The 22,186-nt window shown below is 39.3% G+C and overlaps 3 protein-coding genes across 3 annotated transcripts; 2 read left to right on the top strand and 1 right to left on the bottom strand.

Annotated features, from left to right (window-relative positions):
• Nucleotides 1-2,855: 2,855 nt before the first annotated feature.
• On the bottom strand, nt 2,856-5,785 carry LOC147524968 (uncharacterized). Its single transcript, XM_086604856.1, has 7 exons — nt 5,575-5,785; nt 5,321-5,488; nt 5,160-5,246; nt 4,299-4,433; nt 3,886-3,997; nt 3,376-3,786; nt 2,856-3,204 (listed from the first exon to the last, which is right to left on the bottom strand). Exons 1-5 carry the CDS (start codon nt 5,686-5,688, stop codon nt 3,962-3,964), a joined length of 540 nt encoding a protein of 179 aa, XP_086460982.1. The 5' UTR covers nt 5,689-5,785; the 3' UTR covers nt 2,856-3,204; nt 3,376-3,786; nt 3,886-3,961.
• A 14,828-nt stretch (nt 5,786-20,613) lies between these two features.
• Nucleotides 20,614-21,698, top strand: LOC147524967 (uncharacterized). Its single transcript, XM_086577470.1, has 2 exons — nt 20,614-21,221; nt 21,341-21,698. Exons 1-2 carry the CDS (start codon nt 20,614-20,616, stop codon nt 21,696-21,698), a joined length of 966 nt encoding a protein of 321 aa, XP_086433596.1.
• Nucleotides 21,695-22,186, top strand: LOC147524966 (uncharacterized). Its single transcript, XM_086577464.1, has one exon. The coding sequence runs from the start codon at nt 21,695-21,697 to the stop codon at nt 22,184-22,186; it is 492 nt and encodes a 163-aa protein (XP_086433590.1).

Below are 22,186 nucleotides of genomic sequence, written 5' to 3'. Positions count from 1 at the left end.
TACTTCAAACTGTGATGATCAGTCTGCACCAAGAATTGCCGTCCTAGTAAGTACGGACGCCATTTTTGCACGGCCAACACTAAGGCTAGCATCTCCTTTCCATAAGTGGACAGCAACAAGTTCCTTCCCCGTAATGCATGACTGTAAAAAGCGATAGGCTTTTCTTGCATTAGGACAACTCCCACACCCGAGCCACTAGCATCACATTCAACAGTAAATTGCTTTGAGAAATCAGGTAAAGCTAATATGGAAGCTTTCGTCATAGCTTCTTTCAACTGCTCAAATGATCTTTCAGCTTCATGTGTCCAAACAAATGAATCCTTCTTCAACATTTTAGTGAGTGGAGCAGCTATCTTGCCGAAGCTTTGGATAAACTTTCGGTAATAGCCTGTCAACCCCAAGAAACCTCTCAATGCTTTCAGTGTTTTCGGTTTGGGCCAGCTTATCATCACTTCAATTTTGTCGGGATCAACAAAGAACACCTTGTGCGAAATTGTTACATGGCCAAGGTATTGCACCTTGTTTTGGCCAAACCGACATTTTTCTTGCTTAAGATACAATTGATTAGATTCTAAAATAGAAAAGACAATTTCTAAATGATGCATATGTTCAGCCCATGTTTTGTTTGTAAATGAGAATGTCATCAAAGAAAACCGTAACAAACTTTCTTAGATAATCTTTGAATACCTCGTTCATAAGCGCCTGAAAAGATGAAGGTGCATTGGTGAGACCGAAAGGCATGACCAAGAATTCATAGTGACCATGATGTGTTCGAAAAGCCATTTTCTCTATGTCGTGAGGATGGACACGAATTTGATAATAACCGGAACGAAGATCTAACTTTGTAAAGAATTTTGCGCCATTCAGTTCGTCCAACAGCTTATCGATCACTGGAATTGGAAACTTGTCCTTGATTGTAATACTATTCAAAGCTCGGTAATCAACACCGCATCGCCATGAACCGTCATGTTTCTTCACTAAGATAACAGGAGAAGAATAAGGACTATTGCTTGGTCGAATCACACCGAAGATAACAGTTACGCCACCATCTTTTTCGATTTCAGTTTTCTGAAAATGAGGATAGTGATATGGCTTCACCGAGACTGGTCCTTGGATCGGCAACAATGGAATTTTGTGATCCCCGCAGACGCTTGAGGAGGAAGGCTAGTAGGTGCTACCAACACCCCTTTATATCGATGTAGAAGCTTCACCACTTGTGAGGGTACACAAGAATTAATAGCATTTGTTTGAGACACCCTTAAGGAATACAAGTGTAGCATGCCTCCCCTGCTCTTCCTCACAGCTTGTATAAATTGAAGGTTACCAACAACTTTGTTTTCTGGAACAGATAAGCCCTGTAGTGCCACTTCCTTACCTTCTACCTTAAACTTCATTCTAAGTTTAGAGAAATCCCATTCAATAGGTCCTAGAGTACTTAACCACTGAGTACCTAAGACAACATCATAACCTTCCAGTGGAATCACATAAAAATCAACAAATATCGAAACACCACTCAGCAGATTCAGTTGAGTGTGAGCACACTTACCCGAACTACTCAACTTTTCACCGAAGCTACCATCACTTCGAGTTTGGTAGATGAAGTTGGTTGGAATGCCGCTTTCTTTGCCATTCGTGCACACAAAATTGTGTGTACTTCCCGAATCGATGAGAACCGTGGATGGTTTGTGTCCCAACCTTCCCCTAACTTCGCATTGTATCGGTGCACGAAGTTCCCTTGAATCGCATGTAATGATATTTCGGAGGTGGATCATCAAGCACCCCATCCATTTCCATTTCCACATCATCATCGCTATCGCCTTGGCGGGCTTGAATTGAGAACAATTTCTTGCAGCGATGACCGGAACAAATTTTTCGTTACAGCCGAAAAGCAAAGCCCCTTTCTTCTCCTATCATTCATTTCCTCAACAAATAACCTTTTAATTGGTGTTGCGGATGAATTAGTGGTGACAAAGACTCGCGAACTTCGTGAGCTGACTTTTGAAGTTCTTTGGAGGCGGCTTTTGGTGAGAGATATCTCCGGCTTCATAAAGGCGAGCCAACCCAATAGCTATAGAGAGAGTGGAGGGTCTGTTGGCTTGTACATCAGTTCGAATAGAATCCCGTAAACCACTAACAAAGCAACTCACCTGTCGTTCTTGTGGTAAAGAGCCTGCCTTGGCTAGTAGTCTCTCAAAACTTGCTTGATACTCTTGTACAGTTCCTATTTGCTGCAACTTGGTAAGTTGTCCAAAGAAATCCATAAACTTGTTCGGAGAATATCGAGAATCGATTCCTTCCTTAAAGTCTTCCCAAGAGACATTACCCATCTCTTCTTGCAACAACTGGTACCATACTTGGGCATCACCCTCAAGATGGAATGAGGCTAAGGGAACACGATCAACAAGTGGCGTATGATGAAGTTCAAAGAATTTTCCCACCCTGCACAACCAAACTGTTGGATCTCCTTCTCCATTGAAGCGAGGAAAATCAATCTTCACTTGTTTTGGCACAATGGAACTGCTTGAAGTGGTGTGCTGTGAACCACGTTCCAACATTTTATCTCCACCATTTTGAATTTTGTTAGCGGAAGTTTCAGCATCATCGGTGTTGGAGTGAGCTAGTGCTATTTGTTGTACTTGAGTGTGGAGTTTCTCTAACAAATCAGTGATAGACTTCATTTGCGTTTCCATGCTCTCCACTCTTGTCTCCATTCCAAGGCCCTGATACCAAGCTGGTATATACTGAGGAGTGTTCCTCTTTTGTTTGCTAGAACCTATGATGAATTAAGAGATAGGATGGTAGAAAATTGATAGAAGGCTTATAGAGGAACCTTTTACCTCAGTACAACTCAAGAGTTGAACAATTAAGATATGTGATAAGTCATGTCTTATTCCATATTCACTACACCTTATATAGGTGTTTGATTACAACGGACTCTACCAAGAGAATAGGAAAGAGTTACAACTACTTACTCAACCTACTTGCTACTATCTCCTACTATCCAGGAGAAGACTAGTTCTTTCCTACTTATTAGCAACTAAACCCAGACTTATTCAATTAGCACGTAACAACAGGTGATGCAAGATATCTAGTATCCCATACTCGGCACGTCCTGTCTCAATTTCATGTGGCAAGAATGTGGCCATTTGGATGCCATGCAGTAGCAAATGAGTAATCCAAATGACCTACTAATGAAGCGATGACCTGGGCATCAGAGGGAAAGAAACAAAAAGATCAAAGGTTATAATACGAGGTAAGATATAACAATTCACCAATTTCCCGATATAATCAACAATATATTGGAAAGTCAGGGTCCAATCAATAGGACAACATCAACATTGTGGGCCTTGATTAAAAAAAAATATATTAATGTACCTTTCGACTTTGTGAATCCACAAGCGCTCAATCCAGGTGATCTCCTACAACCGTAGCAAGTCTACCATCCGGACTCATAGATGTATGTTGCCAGGTAGGTAATCAGTTAGAATGAAGTAATTACATGATACCATACAAGCATATAACCACAAAAAGAATATCACAAGCCATAGGTACAATAGTTTAAGGATCAAAACTAAGAATTAATCCAAAACAGTTCATATCCCAATAAAAAATAAAATTTAAAAAAACAAAAACAAAAACAATAAAAAATAATAATATTGATGTATCAATGCAGCTATTATAAAAAAAAACATACCTCAAGCCATTAAATATGTCAATGGCATTTGTGATTGAATTATCATCGTAGGTTGTCTTGGTACAGAAGCTAACGCCTTTCCTATCCAAATTCTACAGCATTTTTAAGCGAATTATATTTTTACCTCAAATCAATATATAGAGAAGAATATTGGAAAAGACACCCAATGGCAAGCAGATCATCAGACTCACCTTACATGTAACTTCTCATTGAAAACCTCCAAAGAACCAAACAAATTGTTTTGGATTGCTAGTGTGTTGATCGAGTTTAAATAAAACCTTCTAACAGACTTCCTGGGTGTTTCTACATAAACAAAACGTTTGACAATAAACATGCAAAAGCATTATTAAAAAGGTTACAGGATGTATATCAACTATATTATTTTCAAAGTGAAATATAACGAAGAAAGGAATAATAGCAGAGTACTATCCTAGCATCTTGCTTTCTTATACATAGATTTGTTACTAGAAATTAAAATATAAACAAAGATATTAAGAAAAAATGGCAACTATAAGAAGAATTTATGTCTAAGACAAGTGACATTATGCATTTTCCTGAAAATAAATAGCACATCAACGTTCTCCATAAAGGTTTGAGATCAAACCTCATTAGGTGCGACATGTCCAGAAAAGTTGAGAACCTCTGACAACTTGCAAGACAATGAAGACCAGTGAATAAGTGAATAGTTGGACATGAGATAGACATCATGCTTTGAAGTAGCCCAAACCAAATTCCTGAGTTGCAAACATTTAACCGAAGTCGTTATTCAAGTATCACTAGACAAATACGAGCTTATGGCATGCAGCCAAAGAGAAAATGGTGACAAAATAAAATAAGTGTAAAAGGCATAACAGTAGACTACAGCCTCGCAACATGTTCAAAATTGTCAACATTAAAGACTACAACCTCAAACCATGTTAAAAGTTGTCAACACTATAGATTAAAAGATAGCATAAAAACGCTTAGATTTCTGATTGGACAAGACTACTTGAGCCAGGGCCCAGAAATCACAGTTATGCAATCTACTGACAGTCAATTCTAATGAGAGTTGTTATACAGTTATCCTAGCTGGAATAAAAGTTATGAATGGAAGTGCTCCCCTCGGATCATAGAGCATACATATCCATGTAATTCCTTGGATTTTCATTTTCTAGTTTAAACAAGTCTCAAAATCCCTGTACAACTTTCAGCAATTTCTCCTTCTAGATAACTGTAGTTTTCTTAGTGCATATGTTTGAAGTCATTTTTTCTTCCCTTACTTCCATATTTATAAGAAAACAACTAACTAGAGCAATGCCAAGTGTAAACAAGGAATAGAAGAAAAATAAGGTGCTGCTACAAAAACATGCTTCAAAGAAAAGTTCAAATCTGGTTCTATTAGTGAAAATTACTACAGGAAAAAGATGCAAGCGAAAACAGGGCATATAAGTATATAACCACTTTAAAAAACCAACTAACTACTAACCTGAAAGTGAAGAATAGTGGGCTTCACCAATCGTGTGTTGTGCCAAAACTTATAAAAATTACCACCCTTCTCCATTTGCTTACATTCCTGAAAATGAAAATTCCATAAGAGTCAATATTATACATTACAAGCAAACACTAAAAGATGATGCAATAACAAACCTTATCAACGACTTCCCCAGACGAAGGAACATTCTCGTAATTCTTATACTGTTCAATCCTAGTTTGTCTATGTTTCTCCCTCGTTATATTCAATCTCTCCCATGGAATACCCTGTATATCCTTTCCTCTCCTTGCTTGTGTAGCAGACGTATCCGTCACATTCAGTAATTACTCAATACCCAAACATATTCAGTAAAAACAAATATATAACAAAATTTGTCCAAATTTTTTAAAATATGAGGATAAAAACTAACACTATCCTCGTCTCCCTCTCCGTTGTTGTTATTGCTGTTGTTTTCTCCTTGTCTAACATAATAATCCTCGTCCATTTCATCATCAACATTCATCATCTCACCTTCTTCCGCCATCCCAGACTTAAATCTAAATCCTAACTAACCGATCCATGAACAAATAAAAAAAGAATCTTTTTTTTCCTGTTATCTCAATGTTTACATCAAAACAGTATTAAATAATACTAGGAAGGAATAAATTTAACAAAGAAAAAGAGAGAGAGAGAGAGATTGAATAACTACTTTTTCAAAAACCAAAGTACGGTGTTGTGGGTGTTGTGAACCTGAAGGAGACGACCGGGACGCGCCACAACGTTGTGAACTTGAAGCCATTATATTAAAAACAACCTAATAATTTAAGAAAATGAAGTAAGTTCATCAAAAACTAATATAGCACAAACTTGTCACATGATAAGAGATATTGGCACAATATATAATTAATCAACCAAAAAGAAAAAAAAAATAATAGAAAAATAGAGGTCATGAAGTGTACATTACCAATAACAGAAAATAAAGTGCATATTACAAGTTTACAATTACTATCATTTGTGAACTTTCTGCATCAGGGGTAGCAAATTAGGTTGGTCATCAAAAATAGACTGGACTTCAGTTGGCACTTCTAGATCATCTACGTTACTACTCAATCGAGGAGGAGGATGTATGACCACCCACCAATCAGGATTTTTCAAATCATTTGAATAGAACACTTGACTAGCCTCGGAAGCAAGATGACTGTCTCATCAAGTTGATGGACACTCTTGAGCCTATTAAAGTTTACCATCACCAAATTAGAATCGGGACAAAGTTTACAACCTAGCACATCTGGAATCATTCACAGCATTACACAAAGTAGGCCAGTGGAAGAGAACATAGGAAATAATTTTTAGAAGTGACATGGTCTAACATCTGACCTCGAGCAACTAAGACTTGATACTAGCTGAATTTTTGAAATTGAACCACAAGGTAAATGTCTTAATCCATAGAATCCTACACTCTAGAGTCTAATCTTGTTTGAGCTATCACATAACTAATTAGAATAAGGTATAGAATGAAATTTTAATCCTATCACATGTTTCTGATTTAACAGTACATATTTCTGCTGTAACCAGATGAAGAGGCACTCTCCATGACAATTGAAACACAAAAGAACAGAACTAACAAAACAATTCAGTGGTCCATTCAACATTTGTAAAAGGCATAACACATCCTTCATGTCTAGTACAATGTTCAATTTGGTAAAAGTCTAAAAGATGATGATAACTAACCATCAAGAGCACACCTTCACTAAGTTAATTACTATCAAAAGACCACTTTGACTTTTTGGTAAACTGTCAAGAGTAAAGACAAATATTCTATAATAGATTGATTCACAGATTATGTGAAGTAGGTCCTATAGTTGTAAAAGATATTCCATTTAATGAAATAGTTCAATTAAATTAATTTAGTGCCACAGGTCAAATAAACAAAAGAAGTAATGTGAAAAGTCATACCAGATGTATCTTTCGCCGCTTGGTTTTGTGCTTGCGATCCTAACAAAGATGAGCTTGAAAAGGGGATTTCAAAACCCTAACATGATTAATCACAGCAATTTCAAGGCTTGCGTACCTTCTCCATCAAATTTGATGGCTGAAACAATCGACAGTCTCATATTTAACCACAAATTTCATGTCTTGCCTACCTCTCCATCAAATCTACAACATTTATAAGTGTTTTTCCAAACCTATCGCCTTCAACGTCTTTGGTTTCGGTACCAGTAGAAAGAATCTTCGAGACTTATTTCAATCGTGCGTTTCTATAGTTTGTTCAGCCTTCATTATTTTTTAAAAATCACCAAGATTTAATTAAAATAATTATCGGATTATTAGTAACGGTTTTAGCAGTTTTGTGACGCTAACGTGCCATCACAACAGTCCTGACGCCATTTTAGCATCACTAATGAGAAAAACCCAGTGCCACAAAAATCTTGTTATGGTGTAGTGAAAGCTATCATTAGTGATGGGGGAAAACATTTTTGTAATAAATTTTTTGAGTTGTTAGTAAAGAAATATGGAGTCACTTACAAGGTGGCAACTCCGTATCATCCTTAGACCAGTGGCCAAGTAAAAGTCTCTAATAGAGAGATTAAGTCTATTTTAGAAAAAAAAAAGTTAATCCATCTAGGAAAGACTGGTCTCTCCGATTATCTAATGCCTTGTGGGCATATAAAAGGGCTTTTAAGACACCTATAGGCATGTCTCATTATCGCCTCGTTTTTGGAAAACTTTGTCATCTGTCGGTTGAACTTGAGGATCGTGCTCTATGGACCATTAAAAACCTAAATTATAATTCCAATGCGGCAGGCGAGAAGCGAAAATTGCAATTAAATGAGCTTGAGGAAATTCGGAGTGATGAGTATGATCTCTCGAAGTCCTATAAAGGCAACATGAAAATAGTGCATGACAAGCACATATTGAGAAAAGATTTCAAAATTGGTCAAAAAGTTTTGTTGTACAACTCAAGATTACACATTTTTCCAGGAAAATTAAAAACTCGATGGCCTGGTCCTTTCACTGTCTTTGCTGTCACCCCTTATGGGGCTATCTCTTTGAAAAATTTAAATGATAACAGTGAATTTCAAGCAAATGGCCAACGCCTTAAACATTATCATGAGTTGCGTTCTCTAGATGTCAAAAATACCCTTCTCCAAGATCCAGTCTATAGAGACTACTAGATTCGCTGGTGTACTTCCTTCCATGTGAAAAAAAAGGAAGTACACCATTAGGGTAGCCGGGCCCTCTTCTATTTTCTTCTCTAAAATCTCCTAGAGTGTGTGGTTGCAAGCGCCGGAATTATAGTCTACAAAAACTCTATTTTAGAACTGAGTATAAATGTCTTCTGATAATCGAGCAAACGTGCCTTCTGGTAAACAATGGGTAACAAAAATTTCCCCTCCTTCCTTCTCTTCCCTTTTCTATTCTGTTCATCGCGAACTTCAACTCATCATTTGGTGTAAATCTCACCCATCTCGAATAGGTAATAGTCGTAGTACTTTTGCTCGAAAGCGACGTGTGCGAAGGATGGGGTGGTGTATGCATTGTCAAACACCTTTCAGTCTGGGTCTTAATTTACTATCCGATATTTGCCGGCATAAGGTATATTTTTGTCTGACACCATTTGAGCAGGATAACTTTTGTCGTCGCCCCGTTGCTCCCACAGGTTGGGATTCGTCTTGAGGGGGGGGGGGCCTGATGTTAAAAGACTCACATTCGTCTTGAGGATCTGAAGTTAAAAGACTCACTTTCGTCTTGAGGATTTGACGTTAAAAGACTCAACATGTATATACTCGTGTCTTTTATTTTTCCCTCTGCACTAAGCATTGTGCACAAAGAGATTCGTGATGTGCACCATCAGATGTTCCCTAATTCGGACGAGCAATGTATTTCACCAGGCCAACCCCTAGCTGCTTGCTATTTGATTTCATTTTGGGGCGGTTTGAGGCTATACCATATGTATTAAGGGTACTATTATTATAAGACCATTGCACAACGATCAGGGATGGTACCATCCTGCACCTTAGTCCCCCAAAACAAAAAGGTTAAGCCACAGTCTGGCTAGATTGGGTTCACTCTAGAGCCGACATGAAAGTTGCCTGATTTTACTGTATGTGGTGATTCTTCTGGATGTCCGGTGATCATTTTGGCACCTCATTCGTTCCATTTGGAGTTAAAACGAATCGAGATTTCAAATTTGAAGTTTCAAACATTTCGGGACATAATTGGAATTTTTGGTTTTCATTTGGGCTTGGGCCAAAAATTCGAAACCGACCCAAGTCACATGCCCAGCCAATAAAACCTTCACTCGACCCATACCATGTGTCAGCCCCTCCCATTTCGTCCCCCTAAAAATTTGGATCTTGTTCCCAACTAAAAAACTCGCACATGTAGTACCAATACCCTACATTGACTTGCACCACACGATCGAAATCTCACCGAATCAAAATATTTCATACATTGTCTTCTCCTCACTTCGTTCACCCAATATACACCCTCAACGAACCGTTTTGATCTCGTTATGGCCGAAAATTGCCTAATCACAGTATAACAAAATTTTAAAAATCGATATGATGCCGGCATGTTTCACCCATTTTTTGATGCGGAAATTGCAAGTAGGGAGTGGGAGTATCTATTGCACCTAATTCCGGAACACTACTCTGAAGATTTAGTGTTGAAGTTCTATAACAATGGTGGTTTCCGGGGAAATGAGTTTTGGATTACAGCGGATGGGATGGAACGTGAACTCACGTTGGAGTTGTTGTCAGTTATAACGAATATTCCGATCAACTCCGATAGTCCAACCCTGCTGATATCAGAGTATCCTAACACTATGGAATTGATGTTCGACATGCTACTCGAGGGAGAATACAACGATGGCTCGAGATGCATGTACCAACACTCCCTCCGACGAAACCAGCTGGCAGTCACTCAATGGCTGGCTTACAATGTGACTGGTACATCGAAGACGTCTGACGTTAACAAGACGTTCTTGCATTTGCTGTGGATCCTCTAGGAGAAGAAGGAAACATTTTGTATGGTCCATTTCCTTGGCCATGTCCTTACTACTGCATCCGACAGGTCACCCCTCTTGATGTTCTTGTTACACAGATTATGATTAATTTAGGGTTCCATTCTGCTACTCCATTAATTCAAACAAGGTCCTTCGAAAATTTTAGGATTTTCGAGACTTGTGTCCTAGATCACTGGGAACCTATAGCAAGAGATGATGATGAGTGTGATAATGTGCCTCCTCCTCCTCTTACACCCCCTAATTGTTTTAATGAGGATACTATGCGTAGAATCAGTCATCGCATGGAAGCTTTGAGAACAATGAACACTGGCATGCGCAACATGTTTAGTTGCCAGGAGCGCATGTAAACTTCCATAGTTGCTTTTTAGCAACAGATGCAAACTTCCATGAGTGATTTTCAACAATAGATGTGTAATCGTCAGAGCTGTTTTTAGCACATGTTGATGGCTAACCAGCATCAGTTTCAGGAACAAGTGGTTCAGTCTTTAGGCAACATACAGAACCAGTTATCTCACTCAGGAGTTCGTAGTGCACATCGTCGTTGGAACCCTAGTTCATCTTCAGCTAACCCTGAAGATTCACAGTAATAGCTTCCTTCTTTTAGTTTGAAAATGACTTTGTCATTTGTTTCCCTTACGTATTGCATTTTATTTTTCTAGTGATGTAAAAAGGTTTGCCGATTAATTTATCATAATTTTGTATCTCCAGATAGACATAATGAGAAATTATTTATGTTATTAAATTATTGTCTTCCTACTATAAATATACTAGCTAATGCCCGTGCCTTTGGCACTGAGGCTCCAAGTCCAAGGTAACTTTAATTTTGATCGCACCCATTCGATCTTTGATTTTAATATTCCTCTTAACCCTCCCTTAATTATTATTGCCAGTTGTTTTGTCATGAACTTCTTTCAAAATAGTGAATGGATTCCTATGAAATGCTTTAGCTTTGCTTTGTGATTTTGTGTTCACACACTTGAACTATATAATCTAGTCGATGTATGTTGCAATTAGAATTGAACATACAGATATATTTTATTGCTAGTTAAATATTTTTCCAGACAAATCTCATATTATAATATTCTATGAAATTTGAAGTTAGCAAATTACTTGTGCCTATGCTCCTACCTTGAACTTGAATTTGAAATAGTAGTTCTTTGCAGACCAAAGGCTAACCATAAAGCCTCCCACAGTTTGCATTTTCACCCAATGCTTCAAGTATCTTCTCTTGTGCGGCTTTATCTAGCAAAGCTTATTCTTCCCGCCCTTAAGCTTGAAGTCAACTACCTTTGACAACAACTTGCCTGTGAAGACCAAAATATTCAAACCTGAAACAATGACCAAAACAATAATTAGGATATGAGAATATACCTGATGTATCTTTGTCGCGGAAGCAAGAACAATAGATACACAATGTATAAAGATACCCAAAACTAGGGTCTAATGAATAAAAACCAATTCTTTTAATTCAATAATAATAATCAAGTCTGAAAATCTTAAGGTTTACATCTGCTTATATAGAGAACTAGTTAACAAATCCTAATCATAATAGAACTTGGGAAACTAAAATAGAAGCTAGTCTAATTCTAATTAACTAAGGATTTAAAATAGAAGTAGAATAAAAGATAAACTCTAGTGTAGCATTATGCATGTCTTTGTGCACATGATAATCTATCAAGGCCCCTCGCATCAATCCCCCTTGAGAAGAGCTCGATCCCTCGAGATTAAGTCCTTGTATTTACGGTAGAAAGTAGGATCCATGAGTTGAAATGTAGCATCAGAAATCCATGAATTTTCTGAGAATGGACGGTCACACCACTTCACCAAATAACGATCATAAGTACCGGGCGAAGTCGTAGTAGTAGAAACATCAATGATAGCGGTTTCAATCCGATCAGAGCGATGCGGGAACAACACTATGATCTACGTGTAGGGAATAGGTGGAATACTATTGCCAACAAAAGGAGTGAGATCCGCTACATTATGAGTCGCGAGAGATACGATCTCGAGGGGAGGTCCAATTCATAAGCATTTTCTCCATGACGAAATGATAATGGGAAATGGGCCAAATCGTCGCATCATTAACTTGTGAGATGAAGGCCGACGTTCTTTTCTCAAATAAACCATCACCAAATCACCAACCACGAAAGTCACTAAGCGCTTGTGTTTGTCTGCATTAGTCTTGTACATGGCATAAGATTTCTCCAAACGCTTCTTGACATCCTCATGAATAAGGTGAATCCAGGAAGCAAATTCCTCTGTAGATGCACAAACAGGAATAGTCGATGGAATAAGAGCAAGATCAAGAACAGTAAGAGGAGTTATTCCAGTTACAATCATGAAAGGAGAAAGGCCTGTAGAACGGTTGACAGAGTTATTATAAGCAAACTCTGCTTGTGTTAGAACAAACTCCCAAGATTTGGGATTATCATCAATCAAACACCTCAATAGGTCACCCAAACTACGATTTACAACCTCGTTTGCCCATCACCGTGGGTGGAAAGTCAGTAGAAAATTGAGCTTACTCTTAAAAAGCTTCCATAATGTTTTCCAAAAATAGCTAGTAAATTTGACATCTCTGTCAGAAGTGATAGTGCGAGGTAAACCATGCAAACGAACAATCTCACGGAAGTATAAATGAGCAACCTGTGCAGCATCTGTAGTACGAGTGCAGGGAATGAAATGAGCCATCTTTGAGAAACGATCCACAACCACAAAAATAGAATCCTTTCCATGTGTAGAACGTGGTAAACCCAACACAAAATCCATGGAGACATCGACCCAAGGTTTGTCGGGAATCGGAAGTGGAGTATACAAACCAGCATTAGTGTGCTTACCTTTTCATTTGTCGGCACACATAACATCGCTCAATAAACCGGTTAATATCTCTATGCATAGTAGACCAAAAGTACTTCTCCCTGATAGAGGCAATGGTCTTTATGATCCCAAAGTGACCACTCAACCCCCCAGCATGCATTTCAATCATAATATGATCACGGAGGGAAGAAACGGGAATACAAAGCTGTGAACCCCGAAATATGAAACCATCATGGAGAAAAAATTCACCAGATACACCATGATGTACCAAACAGTCGGCATGAATAGGACCAAAAAAGGCATCCTGAGCATATAAGTCGTGTAACTCATCAAAACCAAACAAAGAGGTACGGAGAGTAACCAAGAGATCTTAACGGCGACTCAAAGCATCGAAGAACTTCGATTATCCTTTCCAAATTGAACCGTAAGTGGAAAGTATATTTCTACAAGAAAGAGTTCCACTTGATATGTTGAGTACTGACATCCTTCTGAGTATTAAGATAACGAAGAGCTTCATGGTCAGACTTTATGAGGAATTCACGATGAATAAGATAATGATGCCAATGTCGCATGCGGACAACAAGCGCATAGTACTCCAAGTCAAATGTAGAATAATTCAATTTAGCACCAGTAAGTTTCTCACTATAGAAAGCAACCGGCTTGCCATTTTGGCTCAAAACAGCACCAATGCCATACTTACAAGCATCATATGTTACCTCAAAGAGTTGAGTGAAATCTGGCAAAACTAGAACAGGAGCAGAAGTCATCTTCTTCTTAATCAAGTCAAATGCCTCATTAGCTTCAGTAGTCCATTTGAAAGCTTTCTCACACGTCAAAGTAGTTAAAGGAGCCATAATACTGTTGAAATTATGAATGAACCTTCTATAGAAAGAAGCTAAACCATGAAAACTACGAACCTGAGTCACTGTAGAAGGAACAGGCCACTCAATAATAGCCTGGACTTTGGAATCATCAACACGAATACCATCGGCAGAAACCAAGAAACCCCAAAAATACCACGAGTCAACCATGAAAGAACATTTCTTGAGTTGTAAATAAAGCTTCTCAGTACGCAAAACACCCAAAAGAATCTCAATATGCTTGATATGTTCAGACTCAGAAGAATTGTAAATCAAAATATCATCAAAGTAGACAACACAAAATTTATTCAGATAAAGCTTCAAAACCTGAGTCATAAGACGCATGAAGGTAGAAGGAGCATTAGAAAGACCAAAGGGCATGACCAACCACTCATATAAACCGTCTTTTGTTTTAAAGGCAGTTTTCCATTCATCTCCAAGGCGGATACGAATGTGATGAAATCCAGATCGCAAATCAAGCTTGGAAAACACCTTAGCACCATGCAATGAATCAAGCATATCCTCAAGGCGTGGAATGGGAAAACGATATTTCACAGTGATTTTGTTAATAGCCCTGCTATCAACACACATTCTCCAACTCCCATCTTTCTTAGGAGTAAGTAAAGTTGGCACAGCACAAGGGGACATACTCTCTCTAACAAATCCCTTAGCTAATAACTCAGTAACTTGCCTCTGTAACTCGGCGTGTTCAGAAGGAGCCATGCGATAATGTGGTAAGTTAGGGAGGGGAGCTCCAGGAATAAGATCAATAGCATGTTGGATATCTCGTAAAGGGGGCAATCCTCCATTAGCAGGCTCAGTACAAACATCAGAATATGAATCTAGCATTGGTTGTAACACAGGTGGTATAGTAGTAGGGTTTGCAAGAAATGACGCAGTAAGAGCAAGAAACATACCGCAATGACGTCCGTCTACTAGAAAACCTGGTTTCACTGGTGGGCGTGGTTGAGAAGGTGGGCGAAATGGAGTCAGTGGTGCCAAAACAATTTTCTCGCCACTAGAAGTGAAAGTATAAGTGTTCTCACGCCTATTATGAATAACAAGGAGATCATACTGCCAGGGACGACCAAGTAACAAGTGGCATGCGTCCATGGGTGTAATAGAACACCAAACATCATCCTTGTATTTAGGACCAATGGAGAATGAAACTAGACAACGGCGAGTAACCTTGACTGTGGCACCATCCTGTAACCAAGAAATAGTGTAAGGTTCAGGATGTGGCTCATCCTTGAGTTTCAGCTTGTCCACCATATCTTTAGAAACAATATTATCACTGGAACTACTGTCAATGATAACATTACATAACATGCCATTCGAAGTGTAGCGAGTACGGAAGATATTATGACGAAGCCATGACGTAGGATCATGCTTAACAACTGGAGTAATTAAAGAACGACGAACAATCAACTGGGGACAACCAGAATCTGCATAAGTTAAAAAGTCATCAATCTCAGTGACGTCTTCTTCCGGATGGTTGAGATTTTCTTCATCCTGTGTTAAACCCACGCGCTTGCGTTTAGGACAGTCACTACGAACATGTCCAATTTCCTTACACTCATAGCATGTGATTGGACCTACTCTGGTAGGAGGAGGTTTGGATGACGAAGTAACATGGGTAGAAGTGGCACTAGCCGTAGCTAAAGGGGATGAGCGAAGCAGATCTTCAGCTTTGAGAGCATATTTAATAGCATCGGACATATCATAAACATCTTTGAAAGCTAATGCCTCTCGAAGTGGTTTTCACAACCCATTCAAATAACGCCCAATTTTTTGATCGACGGATTCAGACAAATCAGCTCGTGTGCACAACAAAAGAAACTCCTCAGTATACCCAGCCACACTTTGAAGCCGTTGTTTCAAGTTTTGGAGGCGCATGAATAAATCCCTTTCATAGTCATGAGGAATAAATTCTTTTTTCAACTCTTGGCGCATCTTATCCCATGTAGTAATCTTATTGTAACCCAATTTAGCACGAGTCAATTGAAGTTCATCCCACCAAACAAGTGCATAGCCCGTTAATTTAGTCGCAACTAATTTAACACACTTTGGATCTTCAAAATTTTTATAATCAAAAACTTTTTCAATCTTATTTAACCAGTCGACAAAAGCATCAGGCTGCAATTTTCCATTAAATTCAGGCACGTCTAATTTAATATCACCCATCTGATTCTTCTCTAAAATGTGCAATAAACGATTAATATCAAAATTACCTGTATTATGGTGCACATTTTGTTGATGCCCACGCCTTTGATTGCGCCTATTGTGGTTATTGCGCCTTGGTGGAGAAGGACTAGATGGAGAATCTGAAGGGTCCGGAGGATCAAAAGCTGGTGCTAACCGACGTGGCTGTCGGCAGAGCGAAGGGGGTGGCGAATCAACTGGGTCAGGGGAATGGGGTGCACCCTGGTCAGCAGTAACAACGTTCTTGCGGGCAGGCCTAGTATTATGTTGGACTGGAATATAATTTGTAGCCCTGAAAGTATCATGAGGTCTTCCATGGGCCTGCACATTAGAAGCCCAAGGAGCAGTAGTTTGCCCAGCCCGTGAATTAGGCAATAGGATCGTCTCTTTGGCCGATCGAAATTCTGCTGGAGAAGATGACCAGGAGTAACAGAAGCATCAATATGCCTTTGACCACGGCCAAGGCCCCAGATTCGGCGATAGCTTATGCGATTTGCATCGAGATCTGCATCATAATAAATTTCGGGAGCAAAATCTTTATGCTGAAAAGTTTGATCAACATGGGGAACTCGAATTGTGTGATTGCGTCTGCGATCTTGACTCGGGAAGGCCAAATCAGCACGAGGAAATCGACCCCGAGCAGTGGGATTCAAAATCGGACCACTTCCATCAATAATAGGTCGTCCCAATCGACGAATTGGAGAAGATGGTGATTTAGTGCTTGAAGCTACAAGCGATTCTTTATCGCTTTCAATGGAAGATGGATGTGGAGAAGTTCTGCGCGAAGGTGCATGATTGCGGCGTCGATTCGATTGAGTATTTTGGGCTGCAACAACTAACTCAACTTCAGAACCAGAGTGGTGGGAATCTTGGTGGTCATCGTCCACCCACTGTCTGTCCACAACGTCAATGGTGTGTTTGGGTTGAAAATCAGGTACGAGCTTCATCAAAATCTCTTTTTATGTCGCTAAAATCGGTCGAAATTTGCTTGCAATTCTTTCTCAACACGAACCAATCTTGTATTCATCACGGTGGTCGTCCGCGTCCTCTTCGTTGAGTGGCCATGACGAGCAAACTAGGAAAAAATATAAAAATCTGATACCAATTTGATGTATCTTTGTCGCAGAAGCAAGAACAATAGATACACAATGTATAAAGATACCCAAAACTAGGGTCTAATGAATAAAAATGAATTCTTTTAATTCAATAATAATAATCAAGTCTGAAAATCTTAAGGTTTACATCTGCTTATATAGAGAACTAGTTAACAAATCCTAATCATAATAGAACTTGGGAAACTAAAATAAAAGCTAGTCTAATTCTAATTAACTAAGGATTTAAAATAGAAGTAGAATAAAAGATAAACTCTAGCTGTAGCATTATGCATGTGCTGTGCACATGATAATCTATTGCGTCCTCGCATCAATACCATTTCCACCTAACCACCTCATTATCTCTCATTTTTATTTCTTGGTTTTCTTGTTTATCAATGATTACCTTCTCACTTCATAGCACCATAAAGAGTGCTTCAAAGCCAAAGACAGAAATAATGGCAGAGTTTACAATTCAATAATATGAACAAACCATTTTTAAATGACAGTATACCAACTCTTTAAAGGAGATGAGTGCAGACTTAGTTCAGAGGCTAGAAGAGGAGTTGCTGCAGGCGTTCAACATGGAAGAAAGTAGATTCCACATGCTGTCAGACATTAATGAGATGGAAGAGTTTATAGAAGAAGAGATCTTGGATGGGGATATGGAATTTTTTCATGACCAAATAGTTGAACCTGTTAATGAGTTGTCACTATGCACACCAACTACAGAGAAAACCAGTGGGATGGTGACAAGATCAGGTAGAGTGTGCGGTGAGAAGTCGAATCAGGAGAATTCACCCAATACTCAGAGCAAAGGGAAAAAAGGAAGGGGCAGACCGAAACGCTCCAAGAACAAAAATCGAAGATGATAACATCCATGGGCTTTTGGAATGTCAGAGGAACGAATGACATAGAGAAGGAGAGGGAAATCAATAAAGTCAGAATAAATAAGAAGCTGAGTGTTTTCTGTTTATTGGAAACTAAAGTGAGACAGGAGAAGTATGACTTGATTAGGAACATTTGTTGTCCACTCTGGGCACACACAAATAACTATAATAAGGATCCGGCAGGTCGAATATGGGTGTGTTGGGATCCGTTCAAGATAGATATAGTAAAGTTTCATGAATCTGATCAGTTCATACATTGTCAAGTTACATTTAGGCCAACCAATGAAGTATTTTTACTGACGGTGGTGTATGCAAGGAATTCAAAGATGCTCAGGCTTGGGCTATGGAGGGATATTACTGCGATACACAATACAGTCACGGTGCCTTGGACTGTGGTGGGAGATTTTAACAACATCTCTAAAGCTGAAGAGAGAGTGGGTGGCAAACAGGTACATCCGAGTGAAGTTGTGGATTTTGTTGATTGCATCCAAAGCGCAGGATTGTCGGATCTAAGTTTTAATGGGTTTTTCTACATGTGGAATAACAAAGTGGTGGGAAGAGGAAGGATTATGACCAAAATCGATAGATGCTTGGTTAATGGTCTATGGAATGATATATACCCTACTTCAAGGGTGGAGTTTTGCCGCAAAAGGAATTTCAGACCACTCTCGGTGTTACTTTCTTGGTATGATTATAACATAAAGCTTTGCCATTCAGATTCAAAAATCATTGGGTGCAGCACAAAGAATTTCAGGAACTGTTGTCGGAAACATGGGCAACACAGCTTTTTACCAATCCGATGTATCTACTGATTCAAAAGCTTAAACTCTTGAAGGATAAAATCAAGCCTTGGGCTAGGAGGAATTTTTCTGACATCCACACAAGAGTGCAACAGGCGAGGGAGGTGCTATATGATTTGCAAAGACAAGTGCAGAACAAGCCTTGGGACTTGATCTTAGGACAAAATGAAAGGATAGCTCTGGAGAAATACAGTGAGCTAGCAAGAATTGAGGCTGAGGAGATTAAGGAGAAATATGATGAAGCATGGGTAAGGGAAGGAGACAAGTGTACGACTTTTTTCTTTAAAGCTTTGGAGGAAAAGAAGGCCAAGAGTGGCATTTGGTGTCTGCAGAACCAAAGTGGTGATTCTGTGATTGGTCAAGCAGAGGTGAGCAAGGCGTTTTTGGAATTCTACGGAGAGATGCTGGGGTCTGAATCTGAAGAGATAAGTGGCAGAGGCTTCTTTAACAGCTTAAAAGTCAAAGCAGTGGTATCACCGAACATGGCAGCAGAGTTAGGCAGTGATATATCACCGGAAGAAGTGAAAGCAGCTCTCTTTGGCATGAATAAGAAGGCAACCTCGGGACCAGATGGTTTCACACCTTTCTTTTTCATGAGTTGTTGGTCTATTGTAGGGAATGACTTTACTCAGGCCATTCTCAATGCTTTTAAATTTTGTAAATTTCCGAGAGGTGTTAATGCCACGTTTCTCTGTCTTATTCCTAAGGTTCAAAACCCCACAAAGGTTGAGGACTTTAGACCTATTGCTCTATGTAACACGGTGTATAAATGCATATCTAAGATCATAGCAAATAGGATTAAGAAAGTGATCAATGATATTGTACATTCTAACCAGTCCGCGTTCATTCCTGACAGATCTATACAGGACAATATCCTTCTGTCTCATGAACTTCTCAGAGGCTATGATAGGAAGTATGGTACTCCCAGATGCTCTATAAAGCTGGATATAAGGAAAGCGTATGACTCGGTGAGTTGGGAGGCTATACTAATGATGTGCATAGTTTTCAATTTTCCGGAAACTATGGTTAAATGGGTAGAGATGTGCATTGCGACTCCTTCATATTCTATCCTTATCAATGGAGCTCCGGAAGGTTTCTTTGCTGGAAAAAAAGGTATTCACCAAGGTGACCCATTATCACCGTATCTCTTTGTGTTGGTGATGGAAATCCTAACTGCTATCCTGATGCAAAGCTTCAACAACAAAGATATCCTTTTTCACTCCAAATGTAGCAAGGTGAGGCTGTCTCATCTAGCTTTTGCAGATGATGTTCTCATGTTTTGCAAAGGTGATAGTGCATCAGTGACAGCGGTTAAAGCAGGATTAAAAACCTTTGGAGATGCGACAGGGCTAAAAATCAATACTCACAAGACGTCTTTACTAGCTAGAGGCCTTAGTCATCCGGATGCAACAGCTTTAGCGGAGATTATGGGTATTGATTTGATTAAACCACCAGTGAGATATCTTGGGCTGCCACTCATCTCTGCTAGGCTGGGGATTAGAGAATGTCAACCGCTAATAGAGAAGGTTACTAGTAAGATTTCGAACTGGAAGTCAAAGTTGTTGTCTCATGTAGGAAGATTACAAGTTATAAACTCGGTGCTTCTTGCTTTTCACACCTTTTGGTCCAGAACTTTCATCCTACCTTCTACGGTTCTTGAACAAGTGCAACAGATATGTGCAAATTTTTTGTGGACTGGGTCTACAGAGAGGAAAGGGCATCACCAAGCTAGGCTAATCGCTTTGTTTGTCTGTCTAAGGAGGAAGGGGGTCTGGGTGTCATGAACATACAAAGGTGGAACATTGGAGCTTACTGTGGGTTGATTTTTAAGGTGGTCACAAGAGAAGAAACGGTTTGGGTCGACTGGACATGGCAGCAGCACATTAAAGAGAAATTTTTCTGGTCCATGAGTATCCCAAAAGACTGCTCATGGACGTGGAGAAACATCTTGGAGACGAGGACTGAAGCCAAAAAGTTTATCAGGTATGAGATTGCGAATGGGGAAGACACTCTTTTATGGCATGATATTTGGTGTTCGAGATCTCCTTTGATCGAAGACGCAGAAGCAAGAGAGGCATGGGATTATCCACTGAATGCTACAGTAAGTATCCTTATATCCGATGGTACATGGAACTCAGAAGTCCAAAATCTGCAGGCGGCAAGTTTGAGGAAGGAAATCACTGAAGTGCAAATCAGCTCACACCTGGAAAAAGACTACATTGTCTGGACTCCTCATCATAGTGGCAAATTTAATTCCAAGAGTGCTTATGAAGCTTTGTCCAGAGCAAGAGAGAGGAAACCTTGGTGCAGTATGGTATGGGGAAAATGGGTTCTGCCATGCCATTCCACTTGGCAGCTGTTTTCTAATAGTATACCAACACAGGACAGGTTAGTGCATAAGAGGATCCTTAATTGTCGATGTCTTTGCTTATGTAACGATAGCGAGGGAATACTCAAGTAGCATTTATTTTTTTTGAGTGTCAATACTCAAGAAATTTCTTTGAAAGGGTGAAACAGCTACTAGGTATTCACACTGATGCCTCCAATGCGAATAGGGAATGGGTTTCGATTATCCGACAATGTAAAAATGTTGAGGTGGGAGAGATATATAAGGTGTTCATATGTGCATCGGTAGATTATATATGGAAGGAACGGAATTCAAGACTCTTTCGACATGATGGAAAACCTCCGGAGTCAGTTTTTAACAAGATGGTTAGAGATTTGAGAAATTATCTTCAGGTGCTTCGACCGGAGCTCAGAGAGAGTGCAAGGGGAAGAGGGTTGTTGCTTAGAATTGGTATTACCAGTGAATTCAAGCAACAGGATGCAAACGCGATGCATTATGGGTTCCTCCGATCGGTATGAGATTGAAAGCAAACACTGATGGAGCCTTGAATAGCCATGGACCGGGACATGGAGGAGTGATTAGAAATAATGAAGGCAGGGTTATGGCTGCATTTAGTGGAAGTGGTGGTATGGCGTCAGTTATATTCCAAGAACTAAAAGCTATAGAGGTATGTCTGGATCGATGTCTGATAGAAGGATTCTTAGAGGTAGAAGTAGAAGCGGATTCTATAAGAGCCGTCAATGCAATCAACAAAATTGAGGAACCTCCCTGGTATTGTCGAGATGTTGTAGCGGCTATTGAAAGGAAGAAGGAAAGATTCAGTTTCATATCTTTCTCACATGCTTTTCGAGAAGTGAATAGGGTAGCTGATTATTTTGCTAGTTTACATAAAAGTGATGAAAATGCTGAATTTTCTACTGTACATTTTGCTTATCCTCTGGATTTTGTTGTACAGAACATTGTAAACGAGGATGAGAGTGGTACTATATATGTAAGGAAAAGTTAG

This window comes from Coptis chinensis, chromosome 1 (assembly GCF_015680905.1).
Source record: "Coptis chinensis isolate HL-2020 chromosome 1, ASM1568090v1, whole genome shotgun sequence".
Lineage (NCBI taxonomy): Eukaryota > Viridiplantae > Streptophyta > Magnoliopsida > Ranunculales > Ranunculaceae > Coptis > Coptis chinensis.
This window is presented reverse-complemented; position numbering and strand designations above follow the sequence as displayed.